Here is a 13,342-nt window from a genome sequence, read left to right as displayed (position 1 = left end):
GACCCGGAGGTCTGCTTAGTGCCGGTGTGTCCGGGGTGCTTGCCGCTGGCAGTGGTGTCACCATGGGTAGTGCTAGGGTGGGTGCATCTGGACGGGCTTCAGCACCAGGCTGGGTCAGGAGGGGCCTGGAAAGCTTCCCAGGTCGAGTGAGGGCTCCCCGAGGCAACGCGGCTGGTGTGGAGCGGCCAGGGGCCGGGCCCCTAACCTTGCCTTTCCTGCCCTGCAGGTCTCGAGGACCGGCCCAGTTCGGGCTCGTGGGGCGCCGGCGAGCAGAACAGTTCCTCCTTCGACCCCAGCCGGGTGAGGAGCCCGTGGAGGCCTGAGACCCTGGGGTGGGGGTGGGGGTGGGGGTGGGTGGGCGTGAGGAGAACCCTGGCCTGGCCTGCAGGGGCTCTGTGGCGCGCGGTTGCATCCTGACCCGGAGGTGTCCCCGAGCCTCCCTCATCCCTGCCCGTGCCCCCCACAGACCTACAGTGATGGCGCCCACTTCAGTGAGTCCCACAGCACCCTCACTTCATCCACATTCCTGGGACCTGGGCTCGGAGGTGAGTGTCAACATGGTCCCTGCCCCCACCCCCGTGCCCGCTCGGTCCTTGAGCACCGGGGCTTCCGGGATGGCCACCCAGAGCAGAGGACACAGGTGGGGACCAGCCAGGTGCCTGCCGGGAAGTGGACTCCGGATTCCCGACAACCTGGGGAGGCCGAGTCTGAGGCCGGCCCCCTCGCCTGCTCTCCCCAGAGCACCGGCATCCTGACCGTGAGAATCAGGATCGGGACCTGGACGAGGGTCCCCTCTCTAGCCCCAGTTTCCCGACCTGCAGGGATGGGGATTCTCACGGAGCTTTCTGCGTAGCCAGTGGTAAGGACTCACCTGGCTCCCCAGGCCCGAAGGCCCACCCCCATCTTGCAGATGAGCAGACTGAGGCTCAGCGAGAAGGGACCCAGCCTCTGGGACCCTCAGGCCCTGGTTGGGTGTCTGAGCGCTGGCCCTGCTGAGCCTGGGCCCTCCCTGTTCTGAGGGAGTGTCGGGGTGACTGCAAAGCTGGCATCTCTGGGGGTTGAAAGGGGCCAGGGGGTGGGTCAGCTCCCGCCTCAGGGCCTGGGCTGCGCACTCCCGGTGCTCCTGAGACACGAGGTCCTTGCACATGATAGCCGGGTGAGGTAGGCTCCTTTGGTGCCATCCCCAGCGGTTCCCAGGCCGAGGTGCATGGCGGCGGGGTTGGTGGCTGCTGGGGGAGGTGGGTGAAGTCTGGTTGCCAGGCCCAGCCAACCAGTGGGGCAGCCAAGGCCGGAGGGCCTGGGGTCCAGCCCTTGTGGGCTGGCGCATGGAAGGAGCCGGATGGGCGAGCGTGGCCTGGGCGCAGTCCCGGGCGGGGAGGGGGAGCACTGTGTCTGGCGGGAGTCTGTGTGCGTCTCCCAGACGGGAGGTGAGGGCTGGCCGGGTGGCCTCTGCACCTGCTGCGACACCACTTCCCCTCTGCTGTCCCTTCCTCGGCTTCTTCCTGGCACAGGCAGTTGCCACGGCCGGGCCTGGTCAGCAGGGCCCAGAGACCAGCTGTGTCACACGCCCCAGTGGCTGAGGAGCTCAGAGAGTGCAGCAGGGAGCCCAGGCCAGGCCCAGGGAGACAGTGGGGAGGTGGGCGCAGTTTCGGCCTCCCTGGGCCCTGGTTTTCTTGCCCGTGGACTGGGGCTGGTGATAGCCATGGTGGGGCAGCAGGCGGTGAGTGCCAGGCCCAGGGGGCGAAGGTCACTCTGTTCCCGTGCGGCCCCCAACCTGGTCCAGCTCCTCAGTGAGACCTGGTGGTTCTGCTCTTGGTGTCTGTCCTCCTTCTCCCTCTCATACCCTGATGCCCGGGCCCGGTGCATGGCTTGGGTACCTGCTGTATACCCACAGGGCTCGTGGTCCTCGCAGGTCCCCTCCCAGAACCTCTGCTTTCTCTCCTTGCCTCCCTCAGCCTTCCTTTCAGGATGCCCCTGCTTGGTGCCTGCTGTACGCAGGGTCAAACCACAGCAGCCCCACCCTGCAGTGGGGAGCCCAGAGCCCTGGCTGGGCCGGCCAGCTTTGCTTCCCACGGCCACCCTGGGAAGGGAGGGAGGAGTGCACCCTCTGGACTGGGGGCGAGTTCCCTCTGGCCTCCAGGCTGTGGTTTGTTCATCCCTAAATGGGCCCTGTGTCACCTGCCCTGAGCTTGAGCTGGTGGGCGTGGCCTGTGGGGCATCTGCTGTGTTGGTAGGAGCGTGGTCCTTCTCCCTGCCCCCTAAATGGCATTTGCTCCAAGAGTCCACTTGAAATTGTCCTTTTAAAATCAAGGGGAGGGCCTCCCTGGTGGCGCAAGTGGTTGAGAGTCCGCCTGCCGATGCAGGGGATACGGGTTCGTGCCCCGGTCTGGGAGGATCCCATATGCCGCGGAGCGGCTGGGCCCGTGAGCCATGGCCGCTGAGCCTGCGCGTCCGGAGCCTGCGCGTCCGGAGCCTGTGCTCCGCAACGGGGGAGGCCACAACAGTGAGAGGCCCGCATACCGCAAAAAAAAAAAAAAAAAAAAAAAAAAAAAAAAAAAAAAAAAAAAAAAAAATCAAGGGGAGAGGGAATTCCCTGGTGGTCCAGTGGTTAGGACTCGGCACTTTCACGGCCGAGGGCACAGGTTTGATCCCTGGTCGAGGAACTGAGGTCCCACAAGCTGTGCAGCATGACCAAAAAATAAGTAAAAATATTCAAGAAATAAATGGATAGAGGGGAGAATTCCCGCCCCCCACACCCAGTTTGAGAATAAACCAAATTAGTCAAGCATTCTGATTCCTTGCTTACGGTAAGGCTGGTTAAGGTCCACCCTCAGTCAGGATAGGTGCCCAGCTGAAGCCAGAAACAAACTGAAATTGTTCAGGTACTGATGGGTCCAGGGACCTGCTTCAGGCCAGGCTGGATCCAGGTGTTTGTGTAGCTGCAGGAGTCTGTTCACACCAGCTGCTCTCTCGGGCAGGCTGTCCCCCCACAGCTCGGTCTTCCCCACCCACACAGAGGAAGGGCTCCTTCGCCCCGAGTGGCTTGAATCAGCGTCCCCAGGGATGTCACATGCTTGTTCGTGAGCTGACCCTGTCCAGGAGCCCAGGGCCTGGGTGCCGAAACTTGCAAGATACCAGGGACCTCGACCTGTCCCCTGGGAACCCAGCACCCTGGGGAGTTGACACCTCATGACCTTGAACAGAGGAAACCGAAGCTTGAGAAGGGCGGGGGTGGGGAGCTAAGTCGGTGCTGTCCCGCTTTGGGGATGGGGCACGCGGGGGCCCTGGCGGGTTTGCAGAATCCTCTGCGGGTCATCCAGGGATAGCGTCTGGCTGGAACCCCACTTGTCCCTCGGCCCCTTGCCACTTGATGGGGAGACCAGTGTCCCACCACGGTTTTCAGTGTTGTGCACTTGTGGAGCGCCTGCTGTATGCGGGCATGTGCCCGCCTCTAGGTCAGCTCTGGGTGATCCTCCTTCCTTTTCCCCAGGCAAGGGCAGCGAGCGGGGCGCATACACCCCCTTTGGGAGAGACGCGGGGGTCGGCAGCCTGACTCAGGTGAGGCTGCGTCTGCAGGGTGGGCAGGGGAGGGCGTGGGTCCCATCAGCCCCCAGCGGCCCTTGGAGCCTGGAGAGCCCCTGTCTCCAGACTAGGGGGCAGCGCAGGTGGTTAGGGACGGGGAGTATCCAGTGGGGGCCACAGTCACCTCTTGACTTTTCACCCCAACTTGTATTCCCTAGTTTTAATTTGAAACAAATTCGTCCCAATTGTCTCCTGATCTGTGAAGGCTTAGCCAAGTGCTGGTCACTCTCCAGCAGATGCTGAAACAGGCCCAGGCCCTGGGCCAGGCTGGGTGGGTTGTTGATGGGGAAAGGGGAGGCTGGGGTCCAGCCTGTGGGGCCCTGTGCACAGCTGAAGGGGTTCCAGGAGACACCTGCCCGCCCACCGGCCCCCAAGTGGCAGGGAAACCGAGGCCAGCCAGGCAGACGAGGCCTGACCCTTGCTCCATGCCCCCAGCCTTGTGGTCCAGCCTTGGCACAGTCCCAGGCCTGGGCGAGATTGTCACCCGTGGCCACCCCACTGGGATGCTGACGGGCCAGTTGCCTGGCACAGTGGTCCCTTGTGGCCTCCTGTCCTGGTCTCTGCCTGGGTCTCTCTCCTGCCCCACGCCCGAGGGCTTTATTCCCTGCCCCTGCCTGCAGTTCTGGAACCTCAGGGTGCAGCTAGGCCCTGCTGCAGGCAGTGCCGCCTGTGTGCACACTGGGCCTCAGCCAGGTCACAGCCACTGAGTGCCTGTGGGGCCCCAGGTCGTCGGCCAGGGGCAGAACTTGGATGGCCCCATCTGTCCCCATGATGCCCCTGAGCCGTGGAATGTCTGACATGCTCATTTCACAGACAGGAAAGCCAAGGCTTTCCACTGCACCTCGAACCCCACTCACTGTTGCTTTCCTGGGAAGAGAGTCTATTTCAAACTCATGTCTGCGAGATTAAACTGTTTACCTTAAAAAAAAGGTGGGGGGGCATACGTACAAAGTACGTAGATTCCCTTGACACCTGAAGCATAGTTGTGCCCGTTTAGTGCCCAGACAGCGACACATCTTCAGGCTTGAAGGTGTTTCTCTCCCCGTCTTTTTCCTTCATGAAAATGAATCGGTAGGTCTTAGATAAGAGAAACGCTACCGGTGTCAGCAGGGAGGAACCTACGCCCCCAGGTCACTGTCACCCCAGGACCCTGCAATTGGCCTGGGTCCTCACTCTTGCCTTTGTTGTTTTAAACCAGAATGGCCTGGGGGCTGGGCAGGGGACCAGCTGCTAACCCTCCCCCTCCCTCAGGCCAGCTTCCTGCCCAGCGAGCTGGCCCTCAGCAGCCCAGGGCCGCTGTCCCCCTCAGGCGTCAAAGGCGGGCCCCACTATTACTCCTACTCTGGTCACCCTCGGCGGAGAGCGGCGGATGGCAGCCTGGGTGAGTGGGGTGGTGGCGGGGCAGTGGGGACGGCGGTCCCCGTGGGTCCTGGCGGTCGTGTCCTGTGAGGTTGGGCAGCGCTGAATTGGCGCGGCGAGGGTCCCACAGCCCTTGGTCGCTTCCCCGGCCATACACACCCTGCGCACCGTGCGGTTCTATCGAAAGACGCTTCGTTTAGCGAGGTTGCTTTGATTCAGTGATGCTAAAGTCACCCACCCAGAAGTACACAGGTGCCAACGCGGGCCCACAGTGAGCGGGACCGGGACCGGGACCCCGGCTTCCCGTCTGGGCCGCACTGGAGCCAGAAGGTCAGCGGCACCTGGCCACCATGGAGGCGCCCAAGCCAGGGTTGGGGCTTAGCAGTTTCGGCGAGGGGGGGAGCTTGCAGGTCTGGGACTCGGCGACCGGGCGGCTGCCAGGAGCTGGGGCTCGCGGAGCAGGCACCGGCTCCCACGTCCATGAACCCTGTGACCCGGCTCCCGGCACACACCCGCCCTCTGAGTTCGCCACATGGGCCCGAGGCTGGTTTAAGTCATTCTCTTAGTAGGGGAGCTTGGGGGTCTCTTCTCCGAGCTGCAGGGTGGGGCTGTCTCCCACCCCCTAATGACAGGAGTGTCCAAGCGGGAAGGGCCCCCTGCACCCCTCCCAGTGGTGAGGGCGGGAGCCTGGCCGGGGGTGCTCACTCCTCTTGTCCCAACAGACACGCAGCCCAAGAAAGTCCGGAAGGTGCCTCCGGGTCTCCCGTCCTCGGTGAGTTGTGGGACAAACGGGCCCCACAGGCCGAGCGCCTCTCGTGACCCCCTCCCGAGGGTGGGCCGGTCCTGCGTGGGGTCTGACGAAAGCCCCATGGGCTCAGCTGGACTTCTTCCCTGAGGCCCCAGCCCTGAGGTAGCCAGGAAGTCCTTCCTGCTACCTCTAGCCTGGGTCTAGCCTGGGTCCCTCCTGCTTTAAGAGAAGGTGATTTCCTCTGGCCGAGGCACCTCAGAAAGGGCGTGAACGGGGTCCTGGAAGCGGGAGCAGGCAGGCGTCCTGGCGGCCAGTTAGAGGGTTTCCCGCCCCGTCCGCCCTGCTTGGGGCTGCCCTCTGTCCTCACCCCGATGCCTGGTGGCTGGCGGGCTGCCAGGCCCAACAGATAGTGCCGAGCCGTCAGCGGCTCCCAGCACCGTGCTCCCGAGACTTAATCACGTTGGGAAAAAAGGCAATTTGCTGGCCTCCCCGGCTCGGCCACCACCCTCTCTGCTTGCCTTCTGTGCTGAGCCCTGGAGGCTGATCTGGCCCATACCAGGCCGCAGGCCCAGAGGCTGTTTTAAGACTCAGCTCGTGATGTCACATCCTGGAACGTCAGATCTGAGAGGCCCCTGAGCCCACTTTGTCCCACCATCTCTCGGCACTTGCACCCCGCTTTCTGCTCCAGTGCCGGGGCAGACGTGGCCAGTTGACCCCAGCACTTTGCTGCAGTGCCCAGCTGGTCAGGGTCGGCGCCGATCCTTGAAAGCGTTTGCTGTCTCACTGCTCTGGTGCAGGATATTCACCCGGGGCCCTGCCTCTGAGGCCCCCAGGTCTTGTGTGATCAGGGCTGGGGGTGGCACAGCTGGGCTCTGCTGGATCAATAGGAGTTTACTGGATTAAGGAGGGAAAAGGCAGTCTGGGCTGGGGGTCCAGTCTACAGAGGCCTCAGGCGTAAGGCTGGGACTGTGGGGAGGGCAGCAGGTGGGGGTGAAGGAGGAACAGCAGAGAGAGGTGGTAACATGAGCAAAGCCTCAGACGCGGGGCCGAGGTGCGGTTTTAGAGGGAAGGTTTGGAGAAGCACAGGGAAGTGGGCGGTGGGGTGGACAGTCCTCCAGGTGGAGGGGGAGACCAAGGAGGGGGAGCTGCGGGGCGGGGGCTGGCCGGTCCCCGCCCGGCCCCTCCTGCCTCACCATGCCCGCTGGCCCAGCACAGGTGTACCCACCCAGCTCAGGTGATGACTACAGCAGGGACACTGCTGCCTACCCACCCACCAAGACCTCCAGCGGCACCTACCCTGCTTCCTTCTACGTGGCAGGTACTTGAGGGCTCGCCCGGGTTGCCTGGGGTGGGGCCCGGGCTCCCTCTGCCCGCCCACCTCACCATTTCCCTCTCCGCAGACGGCAGCCTGCACCCCTCGGCCGAGCTCTGGAGCTCCCCAGGCCAGGTGGGCTTCGGGCCCATGCTGGGTGGGGGCTCATCCCCCCTGCCCCTCCCGGCAGGTGGCGGCAGCTCCGTGGGCGGCAGTGGCAGCGGTGGGTTTGGCGGCCTGCACCAGCACGAGCGCATGGTAGGCCCCACGGGGTGGCCGTGGCCGGGGCGGGGTGGGGAGGTGTGTGGGCAGTGCTGCATCTGACCCCTCCTACCCCGTCCCCCGCACACAGGGCTACCAGCTGCACGGAGCAGAGGTGAACGGCGGGCTCCCGGCTGTGTCCACCTTTTCCTCGGCCCCCACGGGCGCCTACAGCAGTGTCTCCAGTCACACACCCCCCGTCAGCGGGGCCGACAGCCTCCTGGGTATGGCCCCCTCACCCCACACCCCCGGTGGGCTCAGGATCCAGCCCTGGGTATCATCATTAACCGCATCCCCCTCGCCTGGCTAGGGCTCCCTCAGATGTTTCAAAGTGGCTCCTCGATGCGTAGGTCCCACTGTTCATTTGGGGAAACTGAGGTGCAGTGAGGGGGCTGCTCACCCCGAGCCCCGCAGCCTGCCTGTCCCCAGAGCACTGTGGAAGCATGTGGCGAGGCGTCAGGAGACGCCTGACTGAGACCGGGGCTGCCCAGGGCCAGGCTGCGGCATCCGTGCAAGCAGCTGCATGCAGAAGGGAGCTCCCCGTCGGGCGAGTAAGCCCGGCCCAGGTGCTGGGGCTGCTGCATCCCAGAGGCTGGGCCTTACCTCTCTCCACCCACAGGCTCCCGTGGAACCACGGCCGGCAGCTCTGGGGACGCCCTTGGGAAGGCGCTGGCCTCGGTGAGACTTGGCACGTGGTGGGTGGCTGGGTTGGTGACCCAGGAGGCTGACTCCTGACCAGCCACGTGGTGGCCCTTTCTCTCTCCCTGTCCCCGTCACAGATCTACTCCCCAGACCAGTCAAGCAATAACTTCTCATCCAGCCCCTCCACCCCCGTGGGCTCCCCACAGGGCCTGGCAGGTCTGTGCACCATGCTGGGGGAGGGGAATGGGTCTGCTGACTGTAGCCCTGGCTGGGTGGGGAGCTGGACAGACCACATGCCTCAGAGCTCACGTTCCCATGGCTGTCAAGGAGGGCTCCCTAGAGGATGGGGGGGCTTCCAAGCCAATGCTCCTAGGTCACAGCAGAGGCAAAGGTCAGGAGGCGCGACACAGCAGGCCATGCGTTGTGAGCGTAAGGGGCACGTGGGATCCAGCAGGGGGGCCTGGGATGCCCAAGAGGCAGAGCAGCCGGCCCGAGGCTCCCGCCTGGACTCCAGGGTGTGGGCATGTTGGCGTTTATTCACCCCAAAAGCTGTTAGGCACCTACTGGATGCCTCATGTTCAGCTTTGCCAAGGGGGCCGGATCCCCTGTCCCTAAGAGGGTGCACCCGGGGCTCAGCCAGGGGCCGCGGAGAAGTGAGGGCCACGGTCTCCGGAGGGCGCACAGGCCTGCGCGGTGCCTCTGGGGCTCCGGTGGGGCGGGACTGGGAGGGGCCGCCTGCCCCGTGGGTTTTGCAGTTGGAGAAACTGAGGCTCAAAGTCGTGACCTGCCCACTGGGTTCACACCCCAGCCTGGCTGAAATTCAGACCAGGGGTCCTTAGACCGCCCTGTGGGCGTGGGAGCCCCTGTGTGGCCAGTCTGGGCATCACAGCCGCAGACTCCCAGCCCAGCCTTTCTCCTTCCCTGGGCCAGGCTGCGCAGACACCCCACCCCCACACTCCCCCGTCACTCACGTGCATCTGCCCCTTCCAGGGACATCACAGTGGCCTCGAGCAGGAGCCCCCGGTGCCTTATCGCCCAGCTACGATGGGGGTCTCCACGGCCTGGTGAGTGTCCTGGGGGCCGGGGAGGGTGCACCCTCATGGGAGCGCGGGGAGCAGAGGTGCTTGTGAACACATAGGGACACCCGTTTGGGGTGGGGGGTGGCTTCGCATGTCTGCCATGGCCACAAAGCCACATCCTGTAAGGTCTCAGGTGTTGTGGAAACAGCAGAACGTGCGACAGGATAGGTGCCCCTTGACCAGGTTAAACTTTTCAGCTAATTTGTTGGGAATAGGGTCCAAAGCTGGTGGGTGGCCAAAGCTGTGGCTGTAGCCCATGGCCCATGTCCCACGACAGGCAGCTAGGCTGTTGGCAGCTGTATGGGGTCCCGGCAGCCCAGGCCCCTCACCCCTGTCCACCCCACAGCAGAGCAAGATGGAGGACCACCTGGACGAGGCCATCCACGTCCTCCGCAGCCATGCTGTGGGCACAGCGGGGGACGTGCACGGACTGCTGCCCGGCCACGGGGCGCTGGCCTCGGGCTTTGCTGGCGCTGTCATGCCACTGGGCGGGCGGCACGCTGGCCTGGTGAGTGCTGGGCGAGGGCAGCCTGGGGGGTCAGCCGGGGCTAGGCCAGCACTGATAACCCCCCTTGTCCACAGGTGGGCAGCAGCCACTCGGAGGACGGCCTCTCCAGCAGCGGCGGCCTCGTGCACAACCACGTGGCCCTCCCCGACCTCTCCCGGCCGCCTGACTCCTACAGCGGTAAGTCCCTGTGACGTCCCCTGCGTAGGGGTGGCTGCACCCCAGGGTGGCCCGTGCCGTGGGCCCGCCAGTGGGCGTCACTACTCCTTGGAGCCACATTCCTCCTCTGGAAAATGGGGACTGAGAGCCACCCGCCAACCTTCCAGGCGGCCTGTGGACTCTGGACTGTCACCCCCATCTCCAGTTGAGGAAACTGAGGTCCAGGGTAACTAACTGGGCACTGGTGTGGAGGGTGGGGGGAGATGCCCCCTGCCACATCACCGAAGCCCTACCTGGCCTGGTGCCAGGATCCCACAGGGGTTGGGAGGGGCCCTGCTGCTTCTGGGGTGGGTTGCTACCTCTCTCTCTGTTCACCCGGTCAATTGGGAGAGTCCCAAAAGGCATATGTTGAGCGTCCACTGCACATCTGGCACTTTTCTCGGCACCAGGGAACAAAACAGATCAGGCAGAGAAAGGGGGTGACTTGTGCGGAAACTGGAAGGTGAAGGAAGTGTGTCAGGATGAGTGCTGGGGAGAAAGTTGCGTGGGGGGGGTGGTGCACGCGTGCAAAGGCACTGGGGCAGAGCCGTGCCTTGTGTGTTGGAGGAACAGCAAGGAGGTCCGTGTGTCTGGAGCAGAGTGAGCGAGGGGGAGAGAGGGAGGAGGGCAGGGACGGGGGAGGGGACGGGGCAGGTCATGCAGGGCCTTGGGGAGGACTTGGGCTTTTACCCCAGGGAGGTGAGGGCCCTGGAGGGCTGTGGGTAGAAGAGGGGCGGGGCCTTGCTCAGGTGCTCGTAGACGCCCTCTGGTGGCTGCTGCTGGAAGGACAGACGGGGGGGGGCTTGGGTTGGAAGTGGGAAACGGGGCAGAGGGGACTGCTGGTCCAGGAGGAATGGTGTGGGTGGATGCTATGGACTGGCCTGCGAGGGGCCGAAGAGGGGCAGTGGTGGGCGATTTCCAGGTGCTTTGAAGGATTTGCAGATGTGGAGGAGGAGGTACGGTTCCAGTCTGTAGGTGGGGTCTCGGGGTCCTTGGCACACGGTGGAGTTGATGGTGGGGAGCCTGGGCAAGTCCCAGGTGGGGCAGGGTCTCAGGCGGGGCCAGGGTCCCGGGCAGATTGGGGGGGCGGGCGCTGAGGGGCCTGGAGGAGGGTGCACGACGTTGGATGCTGAGTTGAGGGGCCCCGTCAGGGCAAGTGGGGCAGCGTTGGTGGAGTTCTGGGTTGTTAACTGCCCAGGGAAGGTAGCGAGAGGGGGCGAAGTCACTGGGCACGAGGTTATCCACAGAAGGGGGTAACGGTGGCAGGCTTGCGCATGCCCACTGGGGTTTGGGGCCCTGGGTGTCAACAGGGACCCATCCCAGGGTCAGTTAATGCTGACCCTGCAACAGCTGGTGAGACCAAGGCCTGGAGAGGATCCAGGACTCCACCCACCCTGCCCCCATCGACCTGGTGAAAAATACGCTGTGCCACATGCTGCGCGCATTTGACAGCAAGGCCCCCCTGAACCCACCACACAACCCTCATGCCCACCTGAGGACCCTGCAGCCCCAGAACCAGCCTGACCCCAGAACCAGCCTGACTCTTAACTCGTGCTTCCTGGGTGTCTAGATTTTGTCACTCCACACCTGGGTGGCGTCTGGGGACATCTTTGGCTGTTACAGGGGCAGGGATGCTGCTCAGCCCCCACAGGGCCCAGGACGCCCCAGCCTGGTGGCAGCAGTTCTGAGGGAGCCCCCGAGCTGGTCTCTTAAGCACTGCCCCCGTCCTGCGGTTCAGCTGCGGGAGAGCCCAGGCCAGTCCCGCGGCCACGTGGCAGTTTCAAGCAGCTGTGTGTTCTCGGCCGTGGGTCTCTTTATGTGGCATGGGGTTTTGTGTGTCGTCGTCCTACTGGGTGGCTTTCCCAGCCGACTGCTCGCTCAGCTGCCATGGAAGGACCAGCCCTGGCCTCACGGGACACTAGGTCCCGCCCCACCCTGGGCCCACGCGTGGGCGCTTTACCGAACCTTCCGAGCGTGTCTCCTGGTGGCGGGTGTGATTCTGGGTTGGAGAGTTGCTGGGCACACACGTGCCCGCCTTTTCCAGATAAGGTGGAAAAAGTGTTTTCCAGAGCGGTCACACCCATAAGCGATACTCAGACCCGCAGCATTTTCGCATTTCCTGAAGCGTTGATGCAGATTGCAGGCTCCTGGGGGCCCTCCCTGCTCCCCTCGGGCTTCTTCATCACGTCTGCACTGACTTGTAGCAGTTCTTTGGGATCGTGGGGACCTGCCCTTTACTGGCTTGTACGTGACGGCGTCTTCTGTCCAGTGGCGCAGCCGCTTATTTTCTCGGTGATGAGAAGTTCTCAATTCGATATATTCAAGTTTATCGATTTCTGTTTCTTTTGAGGACAGCTCCTTAGCGTTTTAGGAAACAATTTTCCGCCCCTGAGTGGCCACGACATTTCGGCGCACTTTGTTCTGAAGGCCTTTCAGTCCGTGGGGTCTGGAACGGGTGCCCGCATGTGGCGTGAGGCCGGTGTCCCGCTCTCGGTGGGCTTCTGGGTGGCTTGCCGTTGCGCATGGAGGCCCCTGACTCCGAGCCCGTTGCAGATCTCGGGCGCGGCGCTGCCCCGGGGCCCGGCGACATCAAGCGGGAGGAGCAGGAGGACGGAGAGAACGTGGCGGCCGACACCGCCGAGGACGAGAAGAAGGACCTCAAGGCCCCACGCGCCCGGACCAGGTGCCGCCCCCCCCACCCCCCCGGACGGCTGCGCACGCACACGGGGGCCCCCTCAGGGCGCCGGCTGCGCATGCGCACGGGGCCTTTCAGGGCGCCCGTGCACACGCACGGGGCGCCGGCTCCCGAGGTCGCGGCAGGCCCTTGCCCGGCACCGCCTCACTGTCTCCCTCTGGCCCCTGGCCCCGTAGCCCGGACGAGGACGAGGACGACCTTCTCCCCCCAGAGCAGAAGGCTGAGCGGGAGAAGGAGCGCCGGGTGGCCAATAACGCGCGGGAGCGGCTGCGGGTCCGAGACATCAATGAGGCTTTTAAGGAGCTGGGGCGCATGTGCCAGCTGCACCTCAACAGTGAGAAGCCCCAGACCAAACTGCTCATCCTGCACCAGGCCGTGTCGGTCATCCTGAACCTGGAGCAGCAGGTGCGAGGTCAGTGGGGGCGCCGCTCCCCTCCCCCACTGCTGCCCTCGCTCTCCCCTGCTCCCTTCCTGGAGCCCACCTCCCCTGCGTGACATCCCCCGCTGTGACCTTCCTCCCTCCCCCTGTGACCTTTTCCCTGCAGTGACATCACCCCTGCAGTGACCTCCCCCTGCTGACTTTCCGCTTCCTACAGTGACCAGTCCCCCTTCAGTGACCGTTTCCCATCTCCCTGCTGTGACTATCCCCCCAGTGACCATCCTCCTCTGCAGTGACCGTTCCCTCCTCAGTGACCATCTCCCTCCTGACCGTGGGCCCTCTGCCTGGCCAGGCCCCATTGCCGCCTCTAGTGGTTTTTTTTGGCCGTGCTGCGTTGGCAGGCGGGATCCTAGTTCCCCAACCAGGGATTGAACCTGTACCTCCTGCAACAGAAGCAGGGGAAGTCTTAACCACTGGACCGCCAGGGAAGTCCCATCCCATTGTTCTCTCTGAAGTGAGAGGAACAGACACTGGACTCCAGCCCTGTAGCCCTGGGCACTTTGGCACAGAACTGTGTCCTGA

General features: G+C 64.1%; 1 protein-coding gene across 13 annotated transcripts in view; it reads left to right on the top strand.

Moving 5' to 3' along the window:
- TCF3 (transcription factor 3) overlaps positions 1-13,342 on the top strand; it is a 36,686-nt gene that overhangs the window by 19,227 nt on the left and 4,117 nt on the right. For 3 of the 13 annotated variants that reach the window (XM_060094657.1, XM_060094656.1, XM_060094667.1), the window contains exons 4-17: positions 227-300; positions 467-545; positions 3,491-3,558; positions 4,834-4,963; positions 5,664-5,713; positions 6,905-7,007; positions 7,090-7,259; positions 7,354-7,486; positions 7,882-7,940; positions 8,042-8,120; positions 8,895-8,968; positions 9,261-9,491; positions 9,566-9,668; positions 12,240-12,369. In XM_060094657.1, the coding sequence (XP_059950640.1) occupies positions 227-300; positions 467-545; positions 3,491-3,558; positions 4,834-4,963; positions 5,664-5,713; positions 6,905-7,007; positions 7,090-7,259; positions 7,354-7,486; positions 7,882-7,940; positions 8,042-8,120; positions 8,895-8,968; positions 9,261-9,491; positions 9,566-9,668; positions 12,240-12,369 (1,483 nt within the window). Of the gene's footprint in view, positions 1-226; positions 301-466; positions 546-3,490; positions 3,559-4,833; positions 4,964-5,663; positions 5,714-6,904; positions 7,008-7,089; positions 7,260-7,353; positions 7,487-7,881; positions 7,941-8,041; positions 8,121-8,894; positions 8,969-9,260; positions 9,492-9,565; positions 9,669-12,239; positions 12,370-12,557; positions 12,794-13,342 lie in introns of all 13 variants that reach the window. The other 10 variants (XM_060094654.1, XM_060094655.1, XM_060094662.1 and 7 more) reach the window with 8 other exon arrangements.

Source organism: Mesoplodon densirostris, chromosome 3, assembly GCF_025265405.1.
Source record: "Mesoplodon densirostris isolate mMesDen1 chromosome 3, mMesDen1 primary haplotype, whole genome shotgun sequence".
NCBI lineage: Eukaryota > Metazoa > Chordata > Mammalia > Artiodactyla > Ziphiidae > Mesoplodon > Mesoplodon densirostris.
Note: the sequence above shows the minus strand (reverse complement) of the source record. Positions and strands in the feature narration are given on the sequence as shown.